The 25,713-nt window shown below is 50.2% G+C and overlaps 8 protein-coding genes and 1 non-coding gene across 9 annotated transcripts; 4 read left to right on the forward strand and 5 right to left on the reverse strand.

Moving 5' to 3' along the window:
• Positions 1–1,787: 1,787 nt before the first annotated feature.
• Positions 1,788–3,930, forward strand: COL26b_012581 (uncharacterized protein; the record flags this gene model as incomplete). The annotated part of the gene is made up of 4 exons (XM_053185224.1): positions 1,788–2,028; positions 2,080–2,240; positions 2,297–3,434; positions 3,497–3,930. 4 exons carry the CDS (start codon positions 1,788–1,790, stop codon positions 3,928–3,930), a joined length of 1,974 nt encoding a protein of 657 aa, XP_053030810.1.
• A 2,578-nt stretch (positions 3,931–6,508) lies between these two features.
• Positions 6,509–6,907, forward strand: COL26b_012582 (uncharacterized protein; the record flags this gene model as incomplete). The annotated part of the gene is made up of 1 exon (XM_053185225.1): positions 6,509–6,907. The coding sequence occupies one exon, from the start codon at positions 6,509–6,511 to the stop codon at positions 6,905–6,907; it is 399 nt and encodes a 132-aa protein (XP_053030811.1).
• Positions 6,908–7,339: 432 nt separating this feature from the next.
• On the reverse strand, positions 7,340–7,425 carry COL26b_012583. The gene has a single exon. It is a non-coding gene; the product is annotated as a tRNA-Glu (tRNA).
• Positions 7,426–8,313: 888 nt separating this feature from the next.
• COL26b_012584 (uncharacterized protein) lies at positions 8,314–9,426 on the forward strand (the record flags this gene model as incomplete). The annotated part of the gene is made up of 1 exon (XM_053185226.1): positions 8,314–9,426. The coding sequence occupies one exon, from the start codon at positions 8,314–8,316 to the stop codon at positions 9,424–9,426; it is 1,113 nt and encodes a 370-aa protein (XP_053030812.1).
• A 4,420-nt stretch (positions 9,427–13,846) lies between these two features.
• COL26b_012585 (uncharacterized protein) lies at positions 13,847–15,976 on the reverse strand (the record flags this gene model as incomplete). The annotated part of the gene is made up of 5 exons (XM_053185227.1): positions 13,847–14,411; positions 14,520–14,713; positions 14,766–15,221; positions 15,271–15,563; positions 15,619–15,976. 5 exons carry the CDS (start codon positions 15,974–15,976, stop codon positions 13,847–13,849), a joined length of 1,866 nt encoding a protein of 621 aa, XP_053030813.1.
• A 1,341-nt stretch (positions 15,977–17,317) lies between these two features.
• COL26b_012586 (uncharacterized protein) lies at positions 17,318–18,347 on the reverse strand (the record flags this gene model as incomplete). Its single annotated transcript, XM_053185228.1, has 3 exons — positions 17,318–17,489; positions 17,604–17,920; positions 17,979–18,347. 3 exons carry the CDS (start codon positions 18,345–18,347, stop codon positions 17,318–17,320), a joined length of 858 nt encoding a protein of 285 aa, XP_053030814.1.
• A 1,372-nt stretch (positions 18,348–19,719) lies between these two features.
• COL26b_012587 (uncharacterized protein) lies at positions 19,720–21,027 on the reverse strand (the record flags this gene model as incomplete). The annotated part of the gene is made up of 1 exon (XM_053185229.1): positions 19,720–21,027. The coding sequence occupies one exon, from the start codon at positions 21,025–21,027 to the stop codon at positions 19,720–19,722; it is 1,308 nt and encodes a 435-aa protein (XP_053030815.1).
• A 600-nt stretch (positions 21,028–21,627) lies between these two features.
• On the reverse strand, positions 21,628–22,809 carry COL26b_012588 (uncharacterized protein; the record flags this gene model as incomplete). Its single annotated transcript, XM_053185230.1, has 3 exons — positions 21,628–21,809; positions 21,859–22,162; positions 22,219–22,809. The coding sequence occupies 3 exons, from the start codon at positions 22,807–22,809 to the stop codon at positions 21,628–21,630; spliced, it is 1,077 nt and encodes a 358-aa protein (XP_053030816.1).
• Positions 22,810–23,517: 708 nt separating this feature from the next.
• COL26b_012589 (uncharacterized protein) lies at positions 23,518–24,046 on the forward strand (the record flags this gene model as incomplete). Its single annotated transcript, XM_053185231.1, has 2 exons — positions 23,518–23,921; positions 24,013–24,046. The coding sequence occupies 2 exons, from the start codon at positions 23,518–23,520 to the stop codon at positions 24,044–24,046; spliced, it is 438 nt and encodes a 145-aa protein (XP_053030817.1).
• Between the last annotated feature and the right edge of the window lie 1,667 nt (positions 24,047–25,713).

The following is a 25,713-nucleotide window of genomic DNA, read 5'->3' on the forward strand; positions in this document are numbered from 1 at the left end:
TTCGTGTAAGATCTAATAGGACCAATTTGTTGCCAATGAATGGTCACCGGTCTGGTGCCGATGATTTTGGTTGGTCTTGATTGGCACATGTCGTGGCCCAGTGCTTGAAGCTACCTGGAGATATGTTATGTGAGACATTCGATTTCGGACGATCGTGTTCTGCCCAAAATGGACACGTCAATATCAATGGCAGAAGATACTGACTAGCGAAGATCAGCCATTATGGTTGCCCAACCAGGAAAATGCAGCAAGAAAGAACAGAGATTGTCCTCGGGGACGGATTGAGACAATCTGAGTGGCTTTTGCTTAGTGAGATGTCTGTTGTTAACGGCCAAGGTTGCATAAATAGCTTGCTAGCTCAATGTGAACGAAAACAGTAATACTTCACGGGGTGCCCATTGAGATGATAGATAAATGTGAGAGTTAACATGGGATTGACACTGACGAAGACTAAGAGGATGGGCACCCAAAATTGGAACATATGCTTCTGTCCCGGAAGGTTGAAATGCAGGACATCATCTGCTTGAATTGATCGATTCAATCGTGAATGCCTGTTGCTAGGATTGGTAGCTCAAGCATTTATGTTGAGGAAGTTTCGAGCCCACCCAGTAGGGGTTTTCACAGTAGGGGAAAAAGCAGTAAAAGCACCTCGGTCAGTGCCCAGTCCAGTAGCTTCGCAGTATACGTACCCAAGGGTCCGGAATAACTCGAGTAGCTCAAGCATTTATGAAGACTCCACGGCGGCTTGAACGGATTCATGCTCTATAAATCAAAAGGAACCAGAACAAGAATGTTGGACGGGCATCCGAGGACTCCTCGGCAGGTAATTGCCGTGTGCCGATGGGTACTTCTTCTCTTAGGCACTCCGGATAGCTGGGCTGATCTTGGCAAGAAAACACTCCGAGAAAGACTTGAGACACCCCCGAATAATGACTACCGATTTGTGCTCTCTCATCACAGCACATGCCTCAAGTTTCCTATCTCAGGAGCTGCAACACCAGGCAAATTTCAATCACTAGGAAGGCGGAAGACTTGGAATGATTGCGTTCGTATTTCTCGACCCAGTGGCTTGGCTCATATTGCTGATTCTGCAACACGTCTCCGCGAACGTGGAGTCGGACAGGGAGATCATCACACAGAATTGCCCCAGACAGGTACAAGCGCGTCTCAGGTCGGGAAGATGCACCCGGGACAGTTGGCTGACAAGGCGGGGAAACCCGCCAGAGCCTCTTGATTCGACGAATTGCGCTGCAAGACACGGAGCTGATTTGGGCAGTCAGACAGTGTCTCGTGCGATGTCTCAACCGGTCTCTCAGCCCGTGGCGCTTGGCCCTGTTCGGCGAAACCACTTCTCCAACCGGAGTAAAACGCAGAGGGTGAAGACCATGTGGCTACCTGAGAGCCTAAACCGTAACAGAATAGGCGCGAAGGAAATCTGCGATCAGGATGAGGATGGGATTGTAAGTATGGTGTTCGTTGGGCTGAGCGCGCGGGCTCTAGCGGGACGAACGTCTCAAACTGTGATCTGCAGTGGAATCGTTTTCATGATGCTAAACATGCTACTAGGGAGTAGCCGAAGATTCAATTTCCGTTCGCATGTTTGGGCTTTCGCTGGCATGTGCTGATACAGCGGCATATCCAACGATGCTGAGGCAGCGCAAACAGTAGAAGCACCCTGTTTTGATTACAGACAGGGAACTGATATAAAGAGTTGGCTCCGTGGAACTAATTCGACAGGAATCACCCAAGTCACAAGATATCGAAAGTTTACATCGCTCATACTCAAGATGTCGTTCCCTTCCGACCAGTCTCAAGCCTCCGTGGACACGGCTCTGTCGTCGCTTCAGAACAGCCCCACCGAGCAGCAATTTCCCAGGGATCGGCAGCCGGGAAAGACGAAGAGAAACCTTATCCTGTGCTTCGATGGCACCGGCAATGACTTCTCCGCGACGGAGAAAGACACCAACGTCGTTAAGTTGCTGAGCATGCTTGATCGTAACCATGAGGACCAGTTCCACTACTACCAGAGTATGTCCCCTCTGCTTAGATGATAACATTGTAACTGATCCATGGCAACAGCTGGTATCGGTACCTACTCTGTCAACGAGAAGACTGTTCACAAGAATGGTTTCCAGGAGGCTTGGAGCACGGTCGAGAAGAAGATTGATGAAGGGTTTGCGAGTACCTTCGATGCTCACATCATGGCTGGCTACCGGTTCCTAATGCGATACTATGAAGCTGTGAGTGGCGTACCACATCTCAAATCGGGCCCCAGTTGCTGATTCTACGTGTGTAGGGCGACAGGATTTACATGTTCGGGTTCAGCCGAGGAGCCTATACAGCCAAGTTCCTTGCTCGAATGGTCTACACTGTAGGCCTGCTCTGCCGAGGCAATGAGGAAATGGTTCCTTTTGCTTATCGACTTTATGACCGCTACCTTGCTGGAAAACTCAAATGCAAGAAACATGAAGGTCAGGGCGAGGACGAACACTCCGATGACGAAGATCAGGACCTGGAGCATGATATCCCCAAGCCAAATGAGGATCCTGAGGTGGTGAAGAAGAAGCTGGAAAAGAAGGAACGCAAAGACCGAACCCGCGAGCTCAGGAAGTTCAGCAAGACGTTTTGCAAGCAGGAGTGGACTTACAACCCTGACCGGCCTCGGCATCCGTCCAAGGAAACCAATGTTAAGGTTCATTTCCTAGGCCTCTGGGATTGCGTCAACTCAGTCGCTGTCATGGAGCAAAACGCGACTAAGGAGGTGCTTGTCAAAGGCACTGCACGCATCATTCGTCATGCTGTGGCTGTTGATGAGCGCCGAGTCAAATTCAAAGCCGCTCTTTTCAAGCAAGACGAGGGCAAGAGAAAGAATCACGACTCCGAGGACGTGAAGGAAGTTTGGTTCCCCGGTAACCATGGCGACGTCGGAGGAGGATGGGACCCCGTCAAAGATCATCTCAGGGGAGACAACAAGAATGCTTGGTTCTGGAATCGATGGAGGTCCTGGTGGAGTGGGAACAACCGCGAGGTACCCAAGAACTCTCACGGCGAAACCCACTGCCACGTGTGCAAGGACTGCGGTCTCTGCAAAGGCAAGGACTGCCGACTGTCGAAGTGCAGATCTGAGCACGACAATTGCTCGGAGAACGAGTGCACCGCATGCCACGAGAACATTGTTTGCAACAACAAGGACCATACCAGGAAGCCGAAAAAGATGAAGTTTGAGCCTTGCCAGCTGAGCGATGTCCCACTCATGTGGATGATCAAGGAGCTTGAGGCTGATGGCCATGTCATCTGGCGGGAAGATAAGGTCAATGAGTTTAGGCATCGGTTGGAGCACAACAAAGATTCGGCAGTCAAGGGTTCGGTTCATGACACCTTGATGCTTGGGTTCGGAAGTGGCTTTGGCACCGTCTTGTTTTGGAACTTCTTGGGTAAGATCCATGCTTTCACCCCATATGGAAGATTCTGAAAGACTAACGTATGCCTTTTGCAGAAATATTCCCTCTGATCAAGCGATGGGAACTCACCCATGGTGAGACCGCTTGGAATCGATTTTGGTATTGGGGCAGAGTGAACGCCCCGGTGAAGGACACTGAAACATGGGAATGGGTTCGATTCCCTCTCAACAGGGGCCAGACACGAGATATCCCCAGAGACGCCATCTTGCACCACTCGCTTATCCAAAAGCTTTACACAGACGACGATTACATGCCGCAAAACAATCATGGCGACAAATCCCCTTGCCTGCTTCAGAAAGATGAGCATGGTAACGTCATCAAGAACAAGAAGGAGTGGAAAGAGATGTACAAGGTAATCGAAGCCGAACACAAGCTGAAGGCTCACCCTGATCACACCACGTATCACCTGGCGACGTACAAGGGCCCTAAGGTCCAAGATCACCACGAAACAGAGTGGCGCGGCCTGTAGCTCACGAGCAGCACATTTCGTTCATTTTACTTGAAATATTCTATGTCATCACAGGGCATCTAGTTCGAAAGAAATTGACATGCTATTGAATTTGATGCGTCCTATTGCAACTGAACTATCAGCTCGGATTTCGAGCCTTGAACGGTCTGCTTCCATTGTTATAATTACAGGTCGAACAAACGCGAAAAGAATATCCTGCTGCACGGGTTTTACATGACGTCGAATGGTGATACAATCAATCATGATGCCCAAGATCTTCTCCTACCAGGAGAATTGAAGGTTCCGGCTCCACCTCAGGAAAGTTCACAGGCCTGGGAAGGTTCTTGAACTTCAAAATTTGCTCAGAGATGCCATTCTGATGCTGCCATTGCAATATAGGATCATGAGCAACACACTGCCGTTTGATGTTGAAATCAGGGTATGGGTTTTCTTGAGTCTTCATCCAGTTGTGGGATATCAGATCTAGGCTTGGGTTGCATGTCAAGGCCTGCAAGATGATGTCGACGCAGTGTGCCAAGTGAGCTTGATGCCTTTTCGGCGCCATCGAACTCGTTCAAAGTAAGCATCGTGTCCAACCAAAAAGGACCACTGAAACGTACATGTTCTTGTATGAATTACTGTAATACTAAAACTGCATCAGTCCCGTCGTCTAGGATGCTTCGGCATGGAGGTACCTCGATGAACTTACATAGTCCCAGTAGGCATATTTACGTATAGCATTGAGGCAATGCAGCTGGTGTTGCATGTCAATCTCGACGAGATACTTGTCGGGGCCCACGCCCCAGTCCTCAGGGATAGACACAGAAATCTTGGGATCTTTGCCCATTTTTCTGAGTGCATCTCCGCTTACACCAAAATACTCGATGCGCGTCATGTCATCCCATGCTTTGTCGACCTCTTCGCTGGGCGGCTGTCGCCAAATGCGGGATGGAGTGTAGTCGTTGAACAGCGTTCCTTTGACTTCGACGGTCTCGAGCTTGATTGGAACGTCGTCGAGTATGGGACCTAACAAGCGGCGTGAGACCAACATTCGTGAACAATAGTACCAACTTACTGTAAGGTGAAACCCGCTTCATAAGCCGAATGGGGTCATGCAGTAGTCTCCAAGAGACGAACAGCATTCCACACGACAAGACGAAGAAGAAAACATTGAAGATCGTGATTGCTTTCGAGCGATAGCTCCATACCTGCCTACTCGGAGGAACTTGAGAGGGCCAGTCCGATTTCGATGACTCCAGTCCTTAGCTTTCCTTATCAAAAGTCGGCAGCAACGAGTGTTTTGCTCACCTCATCCAAAAGGCTCTCGGCAGAGTCCTTCTCAAGGTCGTTGTGATAGATCTCTCTCATTTCTGCAAGTTGAATTGAAAAGCAGAGTCTGCCGCAAGCGAAGCAAACGGGCTGTAGCAGAAGATTCTGGTTTTCCTGGCACGCCCCATTGGGGTTAACGTCGGCAAAATTGCAGTACTCCGTAAGCGATGGCAAAATGAAGGATTTTGTAAAACTGTCCAGACCGAGTGAAGTCGTAAGATGAAATGTTTCCACCTGCCTGAAATCGAAAAGCCATCTAGATCCTTCACGTCCTGCATAAAGTGTAGGAACTCGCGGCTGCATGAGATGCATTGCCCAATCACACAATGCAGCTGAAGGATGCGCCGAGACCACCAGGATTATGCCAAGAAGTGATATTTGACTACCAAATTGGACTTATTCAGCGACGAGGCAGTACGAATGAGTGAGATGTCTTGATGTAGCCCATTTCGCCGCATGAAAACAGACCGAATATTGAGAGTGAAATAGGCCATCGAATGTCAACTTGGCACATGAAATCTGCTGACGATGAACTCTCAAACAGCTGAAGGATGGGGTGAAGGTCAGTAAAGAAGTGGGACAAAAGATAAGACGTGCCTCTAGGACCCCAAAAGATCGCCCCGCCAGCGGAACAAGACACTCTAGGGTGAGACGCAGATGAAGTAGAGCTTTCGGCAAGGTTGCGGCACTGATCCGACGCGTAGACAGGAATTGAGTCTATTTGGCAACGGCCCTTGCTAAGCGTAGGATTCCGCGCTTGCAGATACCCCTTGTAAATCCACCCAGCACTTGGGGGCGGTTGTACACCTTCTCGATGGAGTTAGCCCAGTAGTCACGATCTCGGACTGTCTCGAAACGGCATGTAAAGTATGTGTTCAGTACGTCATGTGAGATATACGACATGCCTTCATTGGCATGATGCTTCGAGTAGGATTGGCGATGGATTTCGTGTCACATTGGCGACAATGGTATCATACACAGTCTAGTCCTACCAGGACCAAGCGCTACTTGGTTACGAGCACGTCGGGCGGAATATCGAAGAGAATGGGCGCTTATCTTCGCGACGGGACAGCGGAATACCTCTTTAGCGTTGACGATTGAAGGCATCTTGACGCAGGTGATAGACCAAGGAGGTTGGCAGGCTTGAAGAAACGGTATAAAGCGACGACCGTTGCAATCATCAGTGGTCTATATCAACTCCAAGTCATCAACCAGGCCAACACAAACTTGGCAGCCCTCAGACAGCCGGTTATCATACCAATTATTCATCATGCGTGTCCAAAGTCTTCTTGTCACCGTCGCAGCTTGCGTCTCGTTCGCCTCTAGTGCGCCAGTTGTCGCCGAGGCATATGGCCCTCCTACCAGCCCGGATGTCATCTCCAAGAAAGACACCGTGGAGGCGTACGGACCTCCCGTCAATCCGCACATCATCTCCAAAAAGGACACTGTCGAAGCGTACGGCCCGCCTGTGAACCCGCATATCATTTCGAAGAAAGACACAGTCGAGGCCTACGGGCCTCCTGTGAATCCCCACATCATTTCCAAGACAAAGAAGGATACCGTCGAGGCCTATGGTCCTCCCATAAACCCTCATATCCCGGCTGTGGAGGAGAAGCGCGAGACTGTCGAGGCATACGGCCCACCGATCAGCCCTCACATCATTAGCTAGATGGAATGATGTCTATTATGTTCATCAGGAGGTTAAGAAGCCCGAGAACCATGACAGCTTCAGGTTAGTGGTAGTCGCACGAGGGCAGAGTGGCTTCAGAAAGCTTTTGAGGAGGTTCAGCGTGTAGTTGGAAAAGGACATTCTACGAACGGCTGTCATGAGTTTCGGAAGAATTAGAAAATAGGAATCCGAGTCACAAAATACTGAATTCAACATCGCATATTGTCACAAACGAGACTAGTTCCGCCACTATGAAGTTTCCTGTACATGCTCATGCACTTGCTTTCATATCTAGTTAGATTTGCCAAGCTTGAAACAAACAAGTTGCGAATACTGCAACCAAAGAGACAAAAGTACAAGCATCCTCTGTGATTCCGCCATATAAGACAGGTATCGTGGGGGCCGGCACCCAGCCGAAGCAAAAGCAAAACGTTCCGAAACCGAGAATCGAACTCGGGGCTATGCCTAACCTCTCACGAGATGAGAGGGCATCATGTTGGCCACTACACCATATCGGATGCCATTTGGTGAGAGAGGATCACAATTTTGCAAATATGTCCCAATGGTGGAAAAGGTGGATCAGCCCTAACCCGTCTTGCTGCACTTATCCGCCAAGACCCATCGACGACTCCAATTTGCATCTCCACTCTGCTTCTTTAGTGCCCCCAGGTAGCAGCGCCTAACCAATATGCCGGGCTTTAGCATGGGCCGCTGGCTTTAGACTACTCGATGGGAGGTATTCGCCATTTGAATGAGGGGATTGACAACTAGACTGAGGTCTTTAAGGGTTTAAGAGAGTTGCAGTAGATCAACCGGTTGCTTTCAATGTGTGCTGAGGCCAAGGTGTAATTTGATTACTTCGGACCGTGAGTTCCTACAGAGCGCCTCAGACCCTTTCCTGTTAACGGAGTTCATGGCTTAATCATGGAAAGAGTCAAGACGACATACTTGCCGAGGAAACCACTTCCTACGTTACTTTTTCATAAACGATCCGAAACAGCGCAAATTGTGGGAAGGTGCCGCCTGCCTCACAGACCAGGTGTTCGTCGAAGAAGGTGCAAGGGAAGGTGAGTTTCCCCGCTGAACGGAAAGTCAACTAGATTCAAATTGCCGACGCCCAATGACGACACCAATGTTCCCCAACGACATAACACTAGCGATCCTGAGTGCTGCACTGTATGGACCTATCAGGCAGCCAACAAAATGTTGTTCAATCCTTTCGCAGCCGTTGCTCGAATTTTGATGTGCAACTTCACTATTTTAGTCCCACAGCAACATCAACCTGGTTTAGGATATTCACGCTTTGCTTTGAGCTTCGTCCGGACTCAGATGCACCTTTTCGGTACGCCACCATCAAGTCTACGATGACATCAATGCTGACACCATCAGAACAAAAACTGACTATTATGCCTGGTCACTCGACGGAAATCAGGCACCCTTCCAAGATCATGGTCGTCGGGGACTCGATGTCTCACGGCCGCGAGGGAGACTTCACCTGGCGGTACAGGCTATGGGAATGGCTCAATGAGGAGAATCTCAACTTTGAGTTTGTTGGTCCGTGCAACAGCACCTTCAAACCCTCGGAATCACAGACATCGAGCCCGTCTCTACTGGCGATAGAACAGTCAAATGAGGCATCACCAGAGGTTTGCAAGTTCATGGACAACGGTGGTTACGCAGACGGAATGAAATTTGGATCTCAGCACTTCTCAGTTTGGGGACAGCAAACGAGGCAATGCGCGGAGGCGATCCGCCAGCAGGTGGCAACGTACGAACCAGACTTGCTACTTGTCATGCTTGGCTTCAACGACATGGGATGGGGCGTCAGAGGACCAGAAGACACTATCAAGGTCATGAAGGAGCTGCTCGATAACGCCCGTTCTGCCAGTCCACGTCTGAAGTTTGCCGTCGCAAGTGTCCCTCAACGAACTCCCATGGAAGGCACCAAGCAATTGGCAAAGATGGTAGACACGTACAACAAATACCTGGAGCCATCGATCCACAGCTGGGATAATCGAGATTCTCCTGTTCGATTGGTCAGAATACGCGAGATCTATGACTGCTTTGATGGTAGCTACGACGGATTACATCCTAACGCCCTTGGCGAGTTCCAGATTGCTAGAGCATTCTCTCAAACCTTGGTGTCTCATTTCAGCATCGGCACCAGGGAAATCGTCATACCGCAGAAGATCCCAGAGAGACCGAGTCCTGTTCCAGTGAACGTCACTGCAGTGGCTCAGCCGCAGGGGATCACGGTTGTATGGGATCGCGTATACGGCGCTCTAGGATATGACGTGAGATGCCGCTCCGACAAGACTTCGGAGTGGGAGGTTTGGCGCAAAGACACAAACCGACATGATACGATGGGTGTTGAGGATGGAGTCGAATACCAGTATCAAGTCCGAACGAACAATGGCCTCATGCGTGGCAAAGACGTCCTATCGGAGTGGTCGCCTATCGTTTCGGTTGTTGCCCGCACAGCCGTGATACTAGAAGGAGAGACTTCACCAGAGCTTTAGAGTCTTCAGTATTCTAAGCAGGAACGTAGCACCCATAGCACTCCTTCCGCCTCCTGTGTCACAGTAGCAGATTTTGTATTGGTAGTCGCTACGCTGTATTAATTGGCATAGCTATCTCGTACGTTATTGAACATGCCATACTGCTGTGACAAATCTCTCAATTCGGGCGGAGAAGTAAAAGAAGTGCTGCATGTATCATTCTGCTCTTCTAATATTCATGCTATTTCTTTGGCTCTTGTATTTCTTCTTTCGTGTCTTTCACCTTTACGAGATGCCGCCCAATCGCCGAAATGCTGTTCGTGATGCCCAATATGGTCTCACCGCAGGTCTTCAAGAGTAATTTCAATAATTTAAATGGCATATTTCGCTTCAGTGTCTCTACACTCGTAGCTATCCTCACGTTAGCCGTTATCTCTGTTGTTGTCTCCGTTAACGTCCTTGTAGCCGTCCGTAATCCTTTAACTAAAGTCCGCTGTGACAACGAAGGCTTGTGGACATCGGAATGATACATTTACAACCCAACAAGAGATTTAGCGTTGAATATAGAGGATTTGAAGTTTTAGCGGTACACGTTACCGATAGCGAGAGCGAGAGCGAAGTCCAGCATGACTCCGTCGCTTGACCAACATCGAAAGCTTTGCTCATGGCACTATGAAACGCGTCCTCTTTCCAATCGCATACAACATCAAGCATACTTTATCTTTGGCAAGAAAAACACGATGCAGTCCTCGAATGTGGTCGTGGTAATTGGATGCGGCGGCAAGGGCCTCCCCTGCGCCCGCCGTCTGGGCATTGGCCGACAGGTCTTGCTCGCGGATGTCTCGGCCGATAGGCTTTCCATTGCCGCAACCGCCTTACACAACGAAGGCTATTTTGTTCATACGGAACTCGTGGATATTTCAAGCTTCGACTCGGTCAACGAGCTTGCGCAAAAGGCCTTTGTCATAGGCCCCGTCGAGACGATTATCCTCGCCGCTGGCGTTGGTCCAGCGGCCGATTGCGCCCGCACCGTCTACGAAATCGACCTGCTCGGGACCATCAACCTTATAGATGCCTTCATTCCAATCGTGCAGGCTGGTTCCAACTTCGTCTGCATCTCTGGAATGGCGGGCCACCTCTGTCCACCTTTAGATCCCGCATTCGAACGTCACCTTGCCATGGCATCACGGGAACGGCTCCTGGCGCATCCCGACTTCAACATCAATGAGCCGGGCCCACAAGGAGCGGCTGCGGCATACGGTCTATCCATGCGTGGGAAGCTGGTCCGGGTACAGGCATCTGCGGCGGCTTGGGGGTCAAGGGGGGCCAGGATCAATTGTGTGAGCCCTGGAGTGATTCCTGCTCGGACTGATCAGCGCGGGGTGGATGGATCCGTTGATAATCTAGTAAGGATATCTCCAGCTAGGAGGGCTGTGACGCCGGCAGACATTGTCAACGCGGTAGCATTTCTTGTCAATCCTGCGTCCTGCTTCATCACTGGTACTGATATCTTGGTGGACGGCGGCATTGTCTCCTCCATGAGGTGGGATACGGAGTGAGACTCTAGCATAATGAAGAAAAACCCGAGTGTTTAATAAGTATAGCAGTGAATAAACATGAGCGCAAGAAGTACTCGCATTGTGAGTACTGTCATGAGACGATGTTGATGAGATTGAGTTGTTTGGGTTGCCAATGCCGTTTGATGTGTTTTAGTGGTCTTTGAAAGATTGATCGAGTCCGCTCGTAGCAGAGTTGCAGGGATCATGATCGCTTACATGTTGCAGGGGAGTTTTAATTGGTAGATTATCCCGATGATGCACGTGTGAGTGTGCCACCAAAGGCCGCACTTTGGCAGCCTGGCTGCCTAGTCGTGCTACGTACAAAGCTGATCATGTCATGCTTTTCAAGAGATTCAAAGCTTGAATGAATATGTTTGCATGTGATCTATGATCTAGGCAGATCGAACATGAAGTATTCAATTCGTCCATTATCTCTCGAGGACGCTATCAGCACTCGCTGGACGGATGGCGCTCGGCCAAAGACCTTCGACTTCTTCGACACACTTCGCACAGAGGGCTGTCTTCTCTACTGCTCTGCATACGCCTCTCGACAGAAGCTCTCACCAGAAGCGATTAAAAGCTCACAAGCATCCCACGAAGAGATCATCAGACGAGGCAAGCACCGCGTTGCTCAAGGGAAGGCCTTTGAGTACCACGAGTTGGCAGAATCTGCCCTTAGCGGATGTGGGACCTGTGGAGCTATCAGACTGATGCTTGATGAAGCTGAGGCACAATATTCGTTATCTCTCTCTCGTTCTTCAACAATCAGATGGATCGTAGGCCACAAGGGCACGCTGAAAGTCACGGCGCCAGACGGACAGGAGACATTCGTCAGAATCCTCAACCTGTCAAACTCATGCAATACATTTCGACGAATGGACACAACCAATGGGATTGTAGGAGACACATCATCTTCTTTGAGCCTTCAACGCTCCCGAACCTGGATTGGAGACTGCGAAGCGAACCACAAGGATTGCGGCAAAGGGACCCAGCTGGAACTTCCAACGCGTCTCCTCGACGTGACCGGAGTTTCGGACAGCGGAATCGACGGCGTACGTCTTGTGAACACAAGAGGGCAAAGAGGAACTTATATGTGCCTCAGTCACTGCTGGGGCAAGACCCCAATCAGGTCTAAAACGGAGAATGCAACTCTCCAAGAGAGGCTCAATTTGATTCCTTGGTCTTTGCTTCCTTCAAGCTTCCAGCAAGCAATCGAGATTACGCAAAAGCTGAGAGTCCAATACTTGTGGATTGACTCTTTGTGTATAATCCAAGATAATTCAGCGGACTGGGAGAGGGAAGCCGCACAAATGGTCGACATCTATCGCAATTCATATGCAACCATCGCAGTCAGCTGGTCTCATGACTCAAAGGGAGGATGTTATTCCAAGACTTCCCCACCAGTATGCTTCAAGGTCACGAATCAAACCGGGGACGAATTCCTCATTGCGCTAGCTACAGGCGCAACTCGGAACTTGGCACAGCACGATAAACTTCAACGATACTTTCCGCTTTTCAATAGAGCCTGGTGCCTCCAAGAGCGGCTTCTCTCTCGCCGGGTCATTCACTGCAACTACGGAGAGCTTGCATTCGACTGCGGGAAGGGGTACACATGCGAATGCGGTGGTAAACAGCACTATGATTGGAACAACGTCGTTGGTCTTTCTGGCACGTACACCCCGCTGCGTTCGAGATCGAAGTATGTCGTGTTGTTAAACAACCGCACGACCACATCGTCATCAGCCCTTCGCACAGAGAACGGAAAGATCGACCCTTATGAGAGGTGGCATCGGGTAGTAGGCGAGTACACCTGTCTTAATCTCACCAAGACCTCGGACATGCTGCCTGCACTCTCTGGTCTGGCTCGTGAGATGGCTGAAATCACCAAAGACACCTTTCTCGCAGGCCTTTGGAGAAATAATCTGGAGCAAGATTTGATGTGGCATGTGTCGACCGTGGCTAGTTGGCGGGAACAACGCGAAACGATCCTGCGTCGGAAGTGGATCGCGCCGTCTTGGTCGTGGGCTTCGACTGGGAGTGGTTGCAAAGTCGAATACCCCATACTCAATGGAGCCGAAATTCTCGAATACAAGACCGCTGGAGTCGCGAAGACAGCAAAAGTCACTTGCCCACCGCGAGGCCCTGATCCGACTGGCTCAGTGTCATATGGCCGCCTTGAGGTAAAGGCGTGCCGGATGCCTGTCTTCATTCAGAAGCCTTGCTCCCGGTGGGACGTCAAGAGACGTTGGACGAACCGAACCTATGGAAAATTCCTTCTCTACGCTCGTGAAGACAATCGGGAATGGCAACAAAATTGCGTTCCCCCTAACGGAGAACCTCCGCCTGAGTTCGGCCCCGCAAGATCATCTCTATGGGTAGATCCGACAGTTGAAAAGCTGGAGAAGAGTTACATCTGCAGAGGAAGTAAAGGCCAGCACTACAACTCTGGATTATGCACCCACTGCGCTTTTCTTCCGGCAGCACTCATGTACATCCGGGGAATGAGGACAGACAAGAACCAACTGACTTTGACTAGGACGCGAGACTTTTTCATGGTGGTGACCAAAGACCCCGAAAGCTCCGACGGCGCATACATACGGGTTGGATCACTTGAAGTCATTTGCGCGGATCCGTCAGAAAGGGACCACTGGTTTGAAAGTGTCTGGAAGCCTAGCGTTCTACCCGAGGAAAAGATAACAGTTTTGTGACGCAGATTTGTGTTCATCAAATGGATCTGAGAGAAGATGAGATATCGTCGTTAAAGGTCGTTATGTATTATACAAAAGCCTCCCTTCTTTCTTCCTGTATATATGCTCACGCTGAATCTATGTTACAACTTGCACGCCCGGACCTTCATTTGACTTTCATGAGTGAAGATCAAGTCAAGGATGTTGGGCCGACTCAAAATTGGGCTCCTGAAGCAGGTCCATCATGGCCTGGTTGCTGTACAAAAAGTCCTCCAGCTGGGCTGCATTCGTCATCCACATCATTGGGTTCCCAGGCTTCATCAGCCCTTCGTCCATCGTGTCTCCTCCCATACCTGACATCACAGTGCCCCCCGCCATTTGAGATGCCTGAGTCGCATTTTGAGAAAAGTCCATCTGATGTTGATGCTGTTGGTGCTGCGGTTGTTGCTGAACCTGCTGATTTCCGCCATTGCCTCCTTTTGCCGGGAATCCAAGGGCAGCAAGATAAGCGTCCATCTCAGCGCTCGCCTGTGTCTGTTGCGCCTGTGGCGTAGACGTTCGGAATTCGACAAACCGGAGAGCAACGCTGTACAGCACCTGGAATAGGCGATGCATCTTGTGCGCCGCGTCGGAGAGAGTGTTTGCTTCCTGAAGGAAGAGGATGAAGCCATGTAAGCGAGCCAAGTCTTGCTGATCTTGCGTCTCGATAACTTGGCAGAAGAGCACAATGAAGGGTATGAATGGTGCGAACATGATAGTCCTGCGATAGTGTCAGCAGCGATCTGTAGTAGTTCGAGATTAAGAAGCTAACCAGTGGATGTAAGTCGCAAAATAGACATCATGAGACTTCCGCATGACCGAAACACACTCTTGATGTTTCTCAAGAGCTGCTCTAGCGGCCTTGATGCACTCAGGGCTGAAAGTCGTGGGAGAACCTTCAGCACGTGGTGCAGCTCTGTATACCATTGTCAACATTGACAGTCGAAGAACCGAGTCAGATATGAGACAGAAATCGACGAAAGCCCCTTCCACCATTTCTCGGGCCCTGTCACCCCATTTGGCCTGCTATGAGAGTCAGTGTTGTCCAGCTTCGGTAATATGTCTAAACACTCACATTCGCCTCTTGTGTCCGCGTTTCCACGTCATGGAGCATGGAGACAAGCTCATGCACGCGAGTCTGGCGGACATGGTAAGGCTGTGCCATTGAGTCTGGGCTGTACAACATCTCATAGATCTTTCCCTGGCACTTGGCAGTGTGGATCCACAGGACGTAGTACGGTAGTAGAGGGTCCTCCAAGGGATCCTCTAATGAAGGCTCTGGCATGGTGATGTGCCAGTCGGGGATTGTTGACGCACGACCCAAGCGAAGTGATAGGCTCTTGTCGATATAGTAGACGTTCCAGAAGAGGAATTGGTGCCAGTGCATGCCGCGAACCCTGGGTTTCCCGTCATCTTTTGTGTTCTTGAGGCACTCCACTCTGTGGTAGCCCAAAGTCTGACATAATTCCGAGGCTTTTGATGCCAACGTCCATGCGAGTGATGGCTTTGAAATCTCGACAGCGTGGAATGTCTGGCGTAGTTAGCAATTGCGCCTGGAAAGAAAAACTCTTTTAACTTACTCCGAATAGAAGAGCTACAATTACGTCGGCAGATGCTGGCAAGTGAAGTGGAAGGTTCGACAAGCTGGTCTCCAGATTTGTTCTACACATCCTGGCGTACTCTTGGTATTCTTTCTTATCTTCTGGTGAGATTTGTGCAGCGTAGTCGGTGAATAGTGAGTAAAGACCGCCGTTGACAGTGATGAAGTCGTATTCGGAGTGGTTTTCTGAGAAGTAGACATTAAGACAGAGGTCTGGAAATCGGCGAGTTGGCAGGAAGTCGTAGATCCATGCCATTCCAGAGAGTCGTTGGCCTTCACCTCGCATGAGTCAATTCCTCGTTGAGCATACATCGGGAAGGGGACTCACTCTTTGCAACCCGAATAGTGTTCACAGCCTTTTGGATGGGAGGCAACTCAAGACCCTGGATACGTTGCCTTTGTACCGGTTTTGCATGAGGATATGTCATCTCTCCCGCAACTGGCTGCTGCTGGAGAGCGGTGACGATTTGAGATAGCGCTTCCAGCGTCTCTCCCAAGTCGAGGCTTGAATCCTGCAGTGACTTGGTGCTGACAACCTTTTGAAGGAACTCCGTCGCGAAGACTGAGTGGGCCGCCAGAGAGGATTCTCCTTCAACGACCGCACTCGACTCCTCGTCTGCCTGAAGAGCGTGGCTCGATGGCGTATTTGTTGATGTAGGAGGCCCATCTTGGGAAAACAGTGACATTCCCTCGGTGGGTGGTGTTCCCATCATTCCACCTGACCTATCACTGCTGGTAGTTCCAGCCGAGGGGTTGACCTTCATGTCATGAAGGAGGCGGATAACAGTCTCAAGTCGCCGGTCAATCTGATCGATCTTCCTCTCACTGTAGCACGCAAGTTACCATCATGTGTTTCATAGTCACATGCTGACAAAGAAACAAATTTAGAGTAGAGTTCGCTATGCGGAAGATGAGATATTAGTTGTTGCAGGCGGGATCGACTTACTATTGTGGGGTGATGAGGATTCTAGTCCTTTTTTCTTTCGGTTTGTTGTCTGCGTGGGTACACTCGATTTTGGCATGAGTGCAATAAGAGCAGGGCGATTCTCTATTGCATCGGATCTATGCATGAAATAAGGTGAGCATTCGTTCTTGAGTGACCGTTTGGTGTTGTCAAGTCTGACGTGATGCCAAGCAATGATGCACATCGTCGTTTCTGGGCATGTGGGTTGGTCCAAGACATCAGCTGTTTGTATATCAACTCACTTTTCTTGCTCTACAAGCGTCGCACTAGACTCCAAATCAGCGCTCTATCTTCACGAACCAACCAGCAACGACCTACTGCTCTGCGAATAGTGACTTGTTGATTAGCTGAGGTCGGCTCAGGCGCCTCCTCGGGGCCATCGTCTGGGGCATCTTCATGACCGCTGGCGTCTAGTTGGCTGTCCTCCATGCTGTAATCCTTCGCGTCTTGCTTCCCCAGGGGCGTGTAATAGTGGCACTCGATCAGTGGGGGTCGCCAATCGGAGGATTGCCAGTCAATATGAATGTTCGCGTACCGTGGGAGCCGATTCGAGTCCGCAAGACTGGAAGCAACCTGCGTTTTGTCTTCGGGGGAGGAGAGGTCGGGGCCCGAAATATGAGAAGGCAGCACAGTTTGTGTCTTCGACCGTTCTAGGAAGCATCTGTCCATATGTCGTTATTTTAGTTTTATTTCTTTTGCGCGCTGGGTTTCGGAGGCCGCGCGACCCGTTTCTGTCCGCGGCGCCCCAGTGCGGGATATATTGCCCAGATTGGGGAATTAATGGGGCTTCTAGCATTCTAGCTGCACAAATAATCCTTGCATCGTTGCATATTCTGACATAAGTTGTGAGATTTTCGTCAAAGCGCTAAAATCGTCGATATTTTTGCGCACGTTTTCACACTCATTCGAGTTAGCAATTTATCTCATATTCGTTCTAGCCTGTAAAAAAGTGCTCGAAACTCAGATCTCGTGTTCGGCAGTGAGTCACGATGGCTCTTCTATTAGCAACATGGTTTGCATTCTATGTACACAATCGGCTGTCCTCCGATCCTGCCATTGTCCTCTAAGCGAATTGACAAGACAGCTGCTGAGGAGTTGCAGTAACTCCCATTGCACGCAGGGAGTTGAGAGCATACTCGCAGTGGGTTGGCGAGGTGAAGTGGATCTGGTCGTGGAAGAGGTACTTGCGAGCCGAGTACTGGCAGTTAGGCGAAGTGTAGTCGGGGTTCGGTGGGCTAGACATTGTGAACAAAACGTTAGCCGATGTTTCAATGATAAATCTTCCAGCATGGAGATTCGGTGCCGTTGCCTGAGATGCAATCGACATTTCGCAAAATTTGGAGACTTACACAAACTCGCCAATGGGCCCAACATCAGCGCAATATCCGGAACGGTCCAGGTATCCTGCGGTAGGTCCAGTCCTCAATGCACCGCTCTTGATGTCACGGAGAGTCTGAGTGAAGTCCGGAGAGAAGATGGTGATCTGTCCACGGTACTTGGTGTTGTTGTTGAGCTCGTTGATCAGAGCTACGACAGCCGTCTGGTAGTTGCGGGCAAAGTCGGCAACCTTGGCAATGTCGGTTGCACCGCGGCTCTGGATGAGGGGAATGAGCTCCGCAGGCAGGACAGAGAGGAAAATGAAGTTACGGGCACCAGCATTGTAGATCTTCAATACCCATTAGCGATCGATGCTACAATTAGGTTACGTTGATGGGACTACTTACCTGGTCGAACTTGGAGCGAATTGTGCCAATCAGGTTGGTGATGAGTTGAGGCTGGTTGGTGGTGTTGTATGTGTTGAGCACATCGTTTCCAGTGTTGGAACCAAGGAAAATGAACAGAGAGTCTCTGGATGAGGCATTGCCTGCTAGTCGAGCAGCCGAAAAGACGTTGGCAATGTTGGTGATCTGGTCGTTCCAGTTGATAATAGGGTTGAAGCCTAGGACCGAGGTAGGCGTGGCATACCGGCTGTCGGTGACGGCGCCGGGGAAGGCGAATTTGTTGAGGTTGACGTTGTTAGCTCCTCGCGCGTTGACGATGTAGTTGATGTGATTGGGACCATTGGCGGTTGTGCTGTAGCTCCTAAAGTACATCTTCGTCAATATATGGGCCTGCTCATATTTCAGTTCTCAACTTACAGCGCGCCGGAACCAATGTAATCAATGGACGCTCCAGCAGTCCAGATGTTACGGATTGTGTTGAACCCTCCCCAGTTTGCCCCTTGTGCGTCAGCTCCGCCGGTGAGCAACGCGGCACACAATACAAGTGATGCGTAACACTTGGACAACATTGTACGTCTTTGAGGCCTTTCGAAAGCTAAATGGAGTTATCAGAAAAGAAACGACTGTGGTCTTAGCTTGAAAACTTCGTCGGAGTACTACTGGTAAGTTGATGGAGAAAAAGTCTGGATGCAGCTGGAGACAAGACGTCTTTATAAACATCACCAATTGCATTATTTGAGAGCTTGTGGGCACATCAGTCTGGATTTGGATTCAAGTCTAGACCGTGATCCTGCATGCCGGGTTCATGTTGTCATCAGACTCTTTGCCTCAAAACGGGCGCGGGTATTCTTGGATGTGCACCGCATATCGCACCTCTCACCCAGACAACAAGATTACTTTCTGCCCACCACACGAAAACCAATCCAAGAATGCAACTGGCCTTAGCTTGTCGTATGCTCCTCCTGGGTTGCGCAAGACCGTCCGAGATTCTTAGTCTACTGGTAGCTCGTGTGGGGTGGTTGGCCCGGGCTTCAAAAAGACGGGACGGAGGGGCGAGCAGAAGCGGCCGTCCGAACCAGCTTCAACTTCAAATTTAGACAAAGCATAATGCTGTTCCCCCGTCCGAAGTTTCCTATGCCGTAATTCACGTCATTATACATTATATTCAGATGACATAGCCTCCCTGATGCAGGGGGGAATTAAGCATTCAATTTCACTGACACTCTGCCAGTGATCGCGCGACTCTTTGGTATCTCTCAGTGATGAGAAAGCCCCAAAATATTAACAAAAAACAGTAAATTCGGGTTTTTTTCTTTCTTTTTTTCGAAGCACTGGTTGAGGTCCCAAACTTGCTGCCTTCCACGTGTGCGATGTCGGTGCGCGGTGCGGGATGTCAACAATGAGCTCGGATCAAAGCATAGCCTCTTGCGCGACTGAATAGTTTGCCTAATTCCTTCGCGGACTTTGATATATATCCGAGCAACAGCGGAATCTTTAAGTGGTGTTGGGAAATATTCCCCGACACAGCAATGACACTGGCATGCAACTTTGATTCACTTGGTGATGCTTGGCTTCATCCGTAGGATGCTGTTTGGCCCAGCGATGATATCATTTGAATTAGGCTACAATCAACATTTAATCTGAGTACGTTGGAGTCTTTGACAAGTTGGATGCACGTTTATGAGCGGAGCTTCTATATCACAATAAACCACTTGCAGTCACCGGACAACGGCATCCCTCGGCTTCATAGCACTTGCTCCTCTGGGAGAGATCTGAAGCCATACTCCTCAACGGGAACCTCGTTAGCCGGCGGCCCCCATTTCACCGCAAGCGCCATCAATCCTGACCATGAAAGGCAGAACACGAAGATGTTCAACATCCAGACTCCCCAGGCCGTCTCTGGATGAAACAGGTGAGGCATGCCCGGTGCCAAACGCTGCGCTTTGTCAACCGTCGGCCGCATCTTCTCCTCATATTGATCGAAGGCGGCTTGCAAGTCGTTCGGGAATCGTGTGATAGCGCCCGCCAAGTTGTAGGCGCCGTTCAGTGCCAGGGTCGTTCCCATGCCTGACAACGGACTCGCGCAGTATCCTGCATCTCCCAGGAGAACAACTCTGCCCTTGCTCCACTTGTCCATCTTGATCTGGCTGATGGTGTCGTAGTAGAAGTCATCAGTCGCCATCATCTCCTTGATGATTCGATCAGTCTCCCACCCCAAACCCTCAAAGTATTCCTTCAGAATCGCTTTTTGCGCTGTAGTGCTTCCCCCCTTTCTCTCTGCGGCTGCCCGAAGTCTGTCATCTTGGTCGTTGACAATGGCCATGAAGACCGTCGTCCGGTCCTTCAAACCTGACGGACGGATCATGATTCCACGGCGGCCTTCGGCATGGAACCACCGGCGCCATTCCGAATCTGTGGGGCCACGCGGCATGCTGAAGAAACCGCCGTACATGCCGAGTCTGTTCATCCTGTCCTCGTCACCTTCTTGCCCCCAAGCCAGTTTTCGGGTCCCGCTTTGGAGACCGTCAGCTCCAACAACGATGTCGAAAGTCCGTCTTTCACCACTCTTCGTGAAGTGGGCATGGACTTTGTCCCCATCCTGTTGCAGCTGATCCAGGTAGTCCCCGAAGATGTACTCAATCCCGGCCCCACCTTCATCTTGCACCGCCTTGCTAACCTGTCGACTCTTCTTGTACAACAAATCTGCCATCCGGCCTCTCAAAATCTCGATGTCGCTTGTGGGAGTTTGTGTTCTACCACTCTTGTCGGCCCCGAAAGAGGCCCAAATTTGGTCATTCTTATCAACGAAATGCACGCCTTCTTCGCCTGTGGTGGCACCACGTATGGCGGCTTCGAGTCCGAGTTTGCGGATGATGGTCACACCCGCACCTCGAACATCGATGTTCTGGCCCTGAGGACGGAAAACTGGTGCTCTCTCCAAAATCGTGATGCGAGGTTTCTCAGACACCGGTGTCTCAGTGAGTAAGAGAAAAGTGGCGAGAGTCGGCCCGGCGATGCTACAGCCGACGATAAGAATCTCCAGGGGTGCCATGATAGTGTGGTGCAGGCAGTTGCTCCTCTGTAAAGCTGGGTACGAATACTAGATTTTTGATGGCTGACTTCGATGCCACGAAAAGGACTCACGCAGACGGTAAAATATCCATTCTAATGCCAACATCTACTCAGGCAACAGGACAGCTTTCACACAAAAATCTAATGCGTCATGAGGCTGGAATCCTTTCAACACGGCAACTTTCCGCCGCATGCTGACATGGCTTACATTCTTATCTCACACACTGTAATTGCAAAACGCGTAGCTACTCATGCTTCGCCCGTCACTGTTAGTTGTCACGCCCGTTTGCGTGGCGATCGCTATGGGGCGCTAACACATCGGTTTTAGTTACATGTCCCCTCAAGATCGCTGAAGGCGCCTGTATGTCAGCACTTACAGCGGTTTCGACCGATGCCGTCCAACGCGGTGCATTGGACTGGAGTCATGCCTCGCTGGACATTGTGTGCAGATGGAACTAAACTACATTTATCATGGAATTGCAAATCCAGGTACTTGAAAGAGCAGATGTATTTTTGAGAACACGATGCTCGTGTTCTCCTACAGTATCTCAATCACTACCTAAGAACTGCTCTTCAACGGTCAGTCTTGGGCGACCTTGATCGCAACCTTCCCCACAAAGCCCTGCCTGAACAAAGCTTTGTAGGCCTTCTTCGCATCTTTCCACTCAAACACCTCAGCGACCGGCGGCTTGATGTTGTTCTTCTCGACGAACGCACTCATCTCCTGGAACATCCCCAGACCCCCAAACATCAGACCTCGGACTTCGAACTAAGTCAGTCGGTGTTGCGCTAAGGATTGCTCTAAACCTACTTGTCTTCGCGCCAAAAACAAGATCGGGTATCAGATCATGTTTTTCGGAGCCGGACAGGAACCCAATGGCCGAGACTAGACCATCTTGACGAAGCGCACGAAGGGATTCGGCGATGGTCGCGGCTCCTACGACGTCAATGACATGGTCTGCTCCTCGTCCTTCCGTGACTTTCAGGGCGTCTTTGCTCCAGTTGGGATTGTTTTTGTAATTGAAGACATGCGTCGCCCCGAGTTCGCGAAGGAGATCAAGTTTGTCCTCTGATGTTGAAAAGGCAATGGTCACCGCCCCAACTGCAGCAGCAATCTCGAACCTGTCAGTGCCTCTGCCCACCAGATACGAGCAACCTGAGCACAACTCACCTGCAGCACTGCGATACTAACACCGCCGGTGCCCTGGATGACCACAACGTCTCCCTTCTTCAGATACTGAGGGCCCCCAAAGAGCGTATTCCAGGCGGTGACGTACGGTCCACTGAGGGATGCGGCCTCTTCGAAATTGAGATTCAATGGCATTGGCGCAAGCGCGTCTTCGTCGAACACAGAATACTGTTGCAGTACTCCGTCCATGTCGCCTGATCCGCCGCCAACTTTGTTATTGAAAGTTGCAGCAGTCTGACCAGCTTTCCAGGTTGAGTTGGTTGCGTTGATGACCTTGTCACCGGGCCTCCATCGCGACGACTTGGAGTTGACCTCGACAACGACACCAGCGCCGTCGCTCAGGGGTACAAGACCTTCCACAGGGCTACCGCTTGCATAGCGTGGGTCAGATGTTAAGATTAGAAGATCCCGATAATTGAGGGTTGCTGCATGGATCTGGACGAGAACTTGACCTTCCCCTGGCATCGGCTTAGAAACTGTTTCTAGTGAGAGGTTCAGGTCGATGCCTTCTTCGGTCAGGCCTCCTTGGATATTCTTTCGAATTCTCCATGCTGCTGCTAGACTTTCGGCCATCTCTCCAGTTTTGCGCGCACAATAAAAAGCAAAACTGTTTGAACGACTTGGAAACCGGGAAGTTGGATGTCTTTTATGTAGTTGTGGTGCACTCTTGCCGCTCTTCCCATTCAGTGCAACTTCGTTATTTTCTTGACGTGGAACGGCCCCGCGCCACCTCCATTTGAATGGATTTGTAAGGTCGGGTCCATAATACAGGTTCCACGGCGAGACAGAAAGAATTTGTGCATCGTGTACACTTTGTTTGGTTGTGTCGTTACATGGCAGCATTTGTGAGTGATAACGTTGACGAATGCCGTGATGGAGTCAGCTTCCATCGCCGCGGGCTTGTTTTTTAAGTATCCGGTCTGCTTAGCTTATTGAGGTGCACAGCTGTCATCGGATCAATTGAGCTACCACTTATTACTCCCCAGCCATACCTGTCACGTGAGAGAAGGCATTTTCTAATTAGTCCAAATACGACCGCGGAAACCGAGTTCGAAGTGGTTGCTGACGTCGCCGCTCCTCCAATGAAGTTGGACGTTGCATGAAGGCCAATCGTTGGTCGCATGTTCAGGTGCTGATGCAGACTACGCCGTGTGCTGCCCAGCCTGATCAGATGATGCTTCTCACCCCCGCTCAGTTGCCTCGAAAGCCTCTTCTCTCCTGCATCAGAGTCATCATAGAAAGACGGGTGGCGGTTAGGCCATCGTGGAAATCGACACCACAATGGAAGCGGCTGGTCTTGCCTCTAGTATCCTGACATTCATCGATATTTCCTTCAAGATCGTCAAAGGCGCCCATGAGCTCTACAAGTCCGCTTCTGGTTCGACGTCAGAGAATAACCACATCGCCAACGTTGTCCTGGATCTGGAGAAAGCTTCTGGCTATTTGAGCATACCTCAGTCAGGAAATAAGGATACAGGACTTCAAAGCCTTGTGGCTCAGTGTCAAAGCTTATCACGCGATTTACTTGAGCTTCTGGATAAGCTTCAAGTCAAAGACAAGACTCTCTTCAAAAGCTTTGCTGCTGCCTTTGCAAATGCTCGCAAGCAAAAAGACATTGCCTCGATCGAACATCGTCTGGATCAATACAAGCAGCAGATTTTGCTTCGTCTCAGCCTTCTTTTCTGGTATGTGGTATTCCATACATGACTCTGGTAAAGAGTGGATGCAGCAGCTAACATTGGTTTCAGTCAAAGTCAGGCACCGATTCGCGCGCAGCTCGAGGCGATTCGAAAAGAAAGCAACCGATTAGAGAACAAGCATGCGTCGGAATTAGAAAAGACGCACGCCAAGATGGAAGAGATCATAGAAGCTTTAAGAGGCCAGCAAACCGATGCGAGGCCAAATGCCACTCTTAACCGGATAAAAGAGTCGAATCAAATCCTCGATGTCGTCAAATTTCGTGGAACAGGAAGGGGACCAACTGCACCCGATATAGCCGTGGAAGGCGAAGCTTTCCGACTCAATTCACAAAAATCAGATGCATCGGGCGGACTTGCAGATCTTGCCAACATCTTGAGCCGGCTGAAGCCGTTGTATGAAGCTATACGAAACGAAAACAGCGTCCTCAGCTTTTTATACTTCGATGATATGTTTCGCAGGGAGGATACCGTACAAGACGCATCAGCTGAGACGTTTGCCTTGATGGTTCAAAAGCCCAACCCTTCAGACGTCGAACTCAAACAGGATGGCAGTTCGTCGGATGGCGAATCACGAAGACAGGGGGCTGCGAGTGACGAAACAAACTCGGGCTCGGGGCAAAGCCACAGTTCCGAGAACAGCGATGTCGAAACCAGCGACGCGGACACCTTCACACGCCAAGAGCGTCGAAGAAAGCTCGAAGAAGAAAATCTGCAAAGACGAATGACCTCGGAGAGCTTTCTGTCTTTCTTGACTGCGATCGGAGGCGGTTCGTACTTCATCACAGGAAAGGCAGGCTCTGGAAAATCAACACTCATGAAGTTTCTGGCCAATCACCAACGAGTAGCCAAACATTTAGGAAATTGGGCAAGCGGAAGAAAACTCATTCAGGTTAACATATTCTTCTGGAATTCCGGCACAGCCTTGCAGAAGTCATTGGAAGGTTTTTATCGCACCATGTTGTTTCATACCTTGCGACAGAGCCCCGAGCTTATCGAAGAAATCTTCCCTCCGTTTACGGGCACTTATTTGACCGAGTCGAACGCGAAGAGGTCTCCAAATCTCGTCCAAGCCTTCGATCGATTAGTTCGGGTCGGGGTGTGTTCGAATCATGCCTTCTGCTTCTTCATCGATGGTCTTGATGAATACGAAGGGGACACACTAGATCAGAGGGACTTTGCCGGCAAGCTACTGTCATGGTCGCGGGCAGATTATGTCAAAATTATCTGCTCGGGCAGGCCCTATACGGCATTCTTAGATGTCTTCCAATCAAATAACCCTTTCGTCAAGTTAGAACATCTCACCCGGGCAGATATCCTGAACTTTGCCCTCTCTCAATTTGAGCATCATCTGGAAGATACGGCATTTGATGGAGTTCGATCCGCTTGTATCGAACAGGCAGAAATGATCACGGACAAAGCAGAGGGAGTGTTTCTTTGGGCAAGCCTTGTCGTGAGGTCTTTGCTCAATGCTGCCTTGGATTACGAGGACGAAACCCAAATTGTCCGACTGCTGAATGAGTGTCCTACGGACCTCAATGGCCTCTTTAGGAGAATGTTGAGCAATATCCACAGTTCGAAAACGCTCAGACTAAGATCAAACTTCATTTTCAATCTGGTTGTCCAATGGTGGTCCGAGAGCTTCGGTGTCAATGTCCTTACCCTTACGTGGCTGTCGGAATTCAATTGGTTCCAGACTGCTTCCGAATTTCCGTTCAACGTGCGCAAAAATCCGTATGATGAACAAGAAATCGATAGAAGAGTCTCTATTGCTCAAAAA

This window comes from Colletotrichum chrysophilum, assembly GCF_026319265.1.
Source record: "Colletotrichum chrysophilum strain AFK26 chromosome Unknown scaffold_182, whole genome shotgun sequence".
NCBI classification, from domain to species: Eukaryota; Fungi; Ascomycota; class Sordariomycetes; order Glomerellales; family Glomerellaceae; genus Colletotrichum; species Colletotrichum chrysophilum.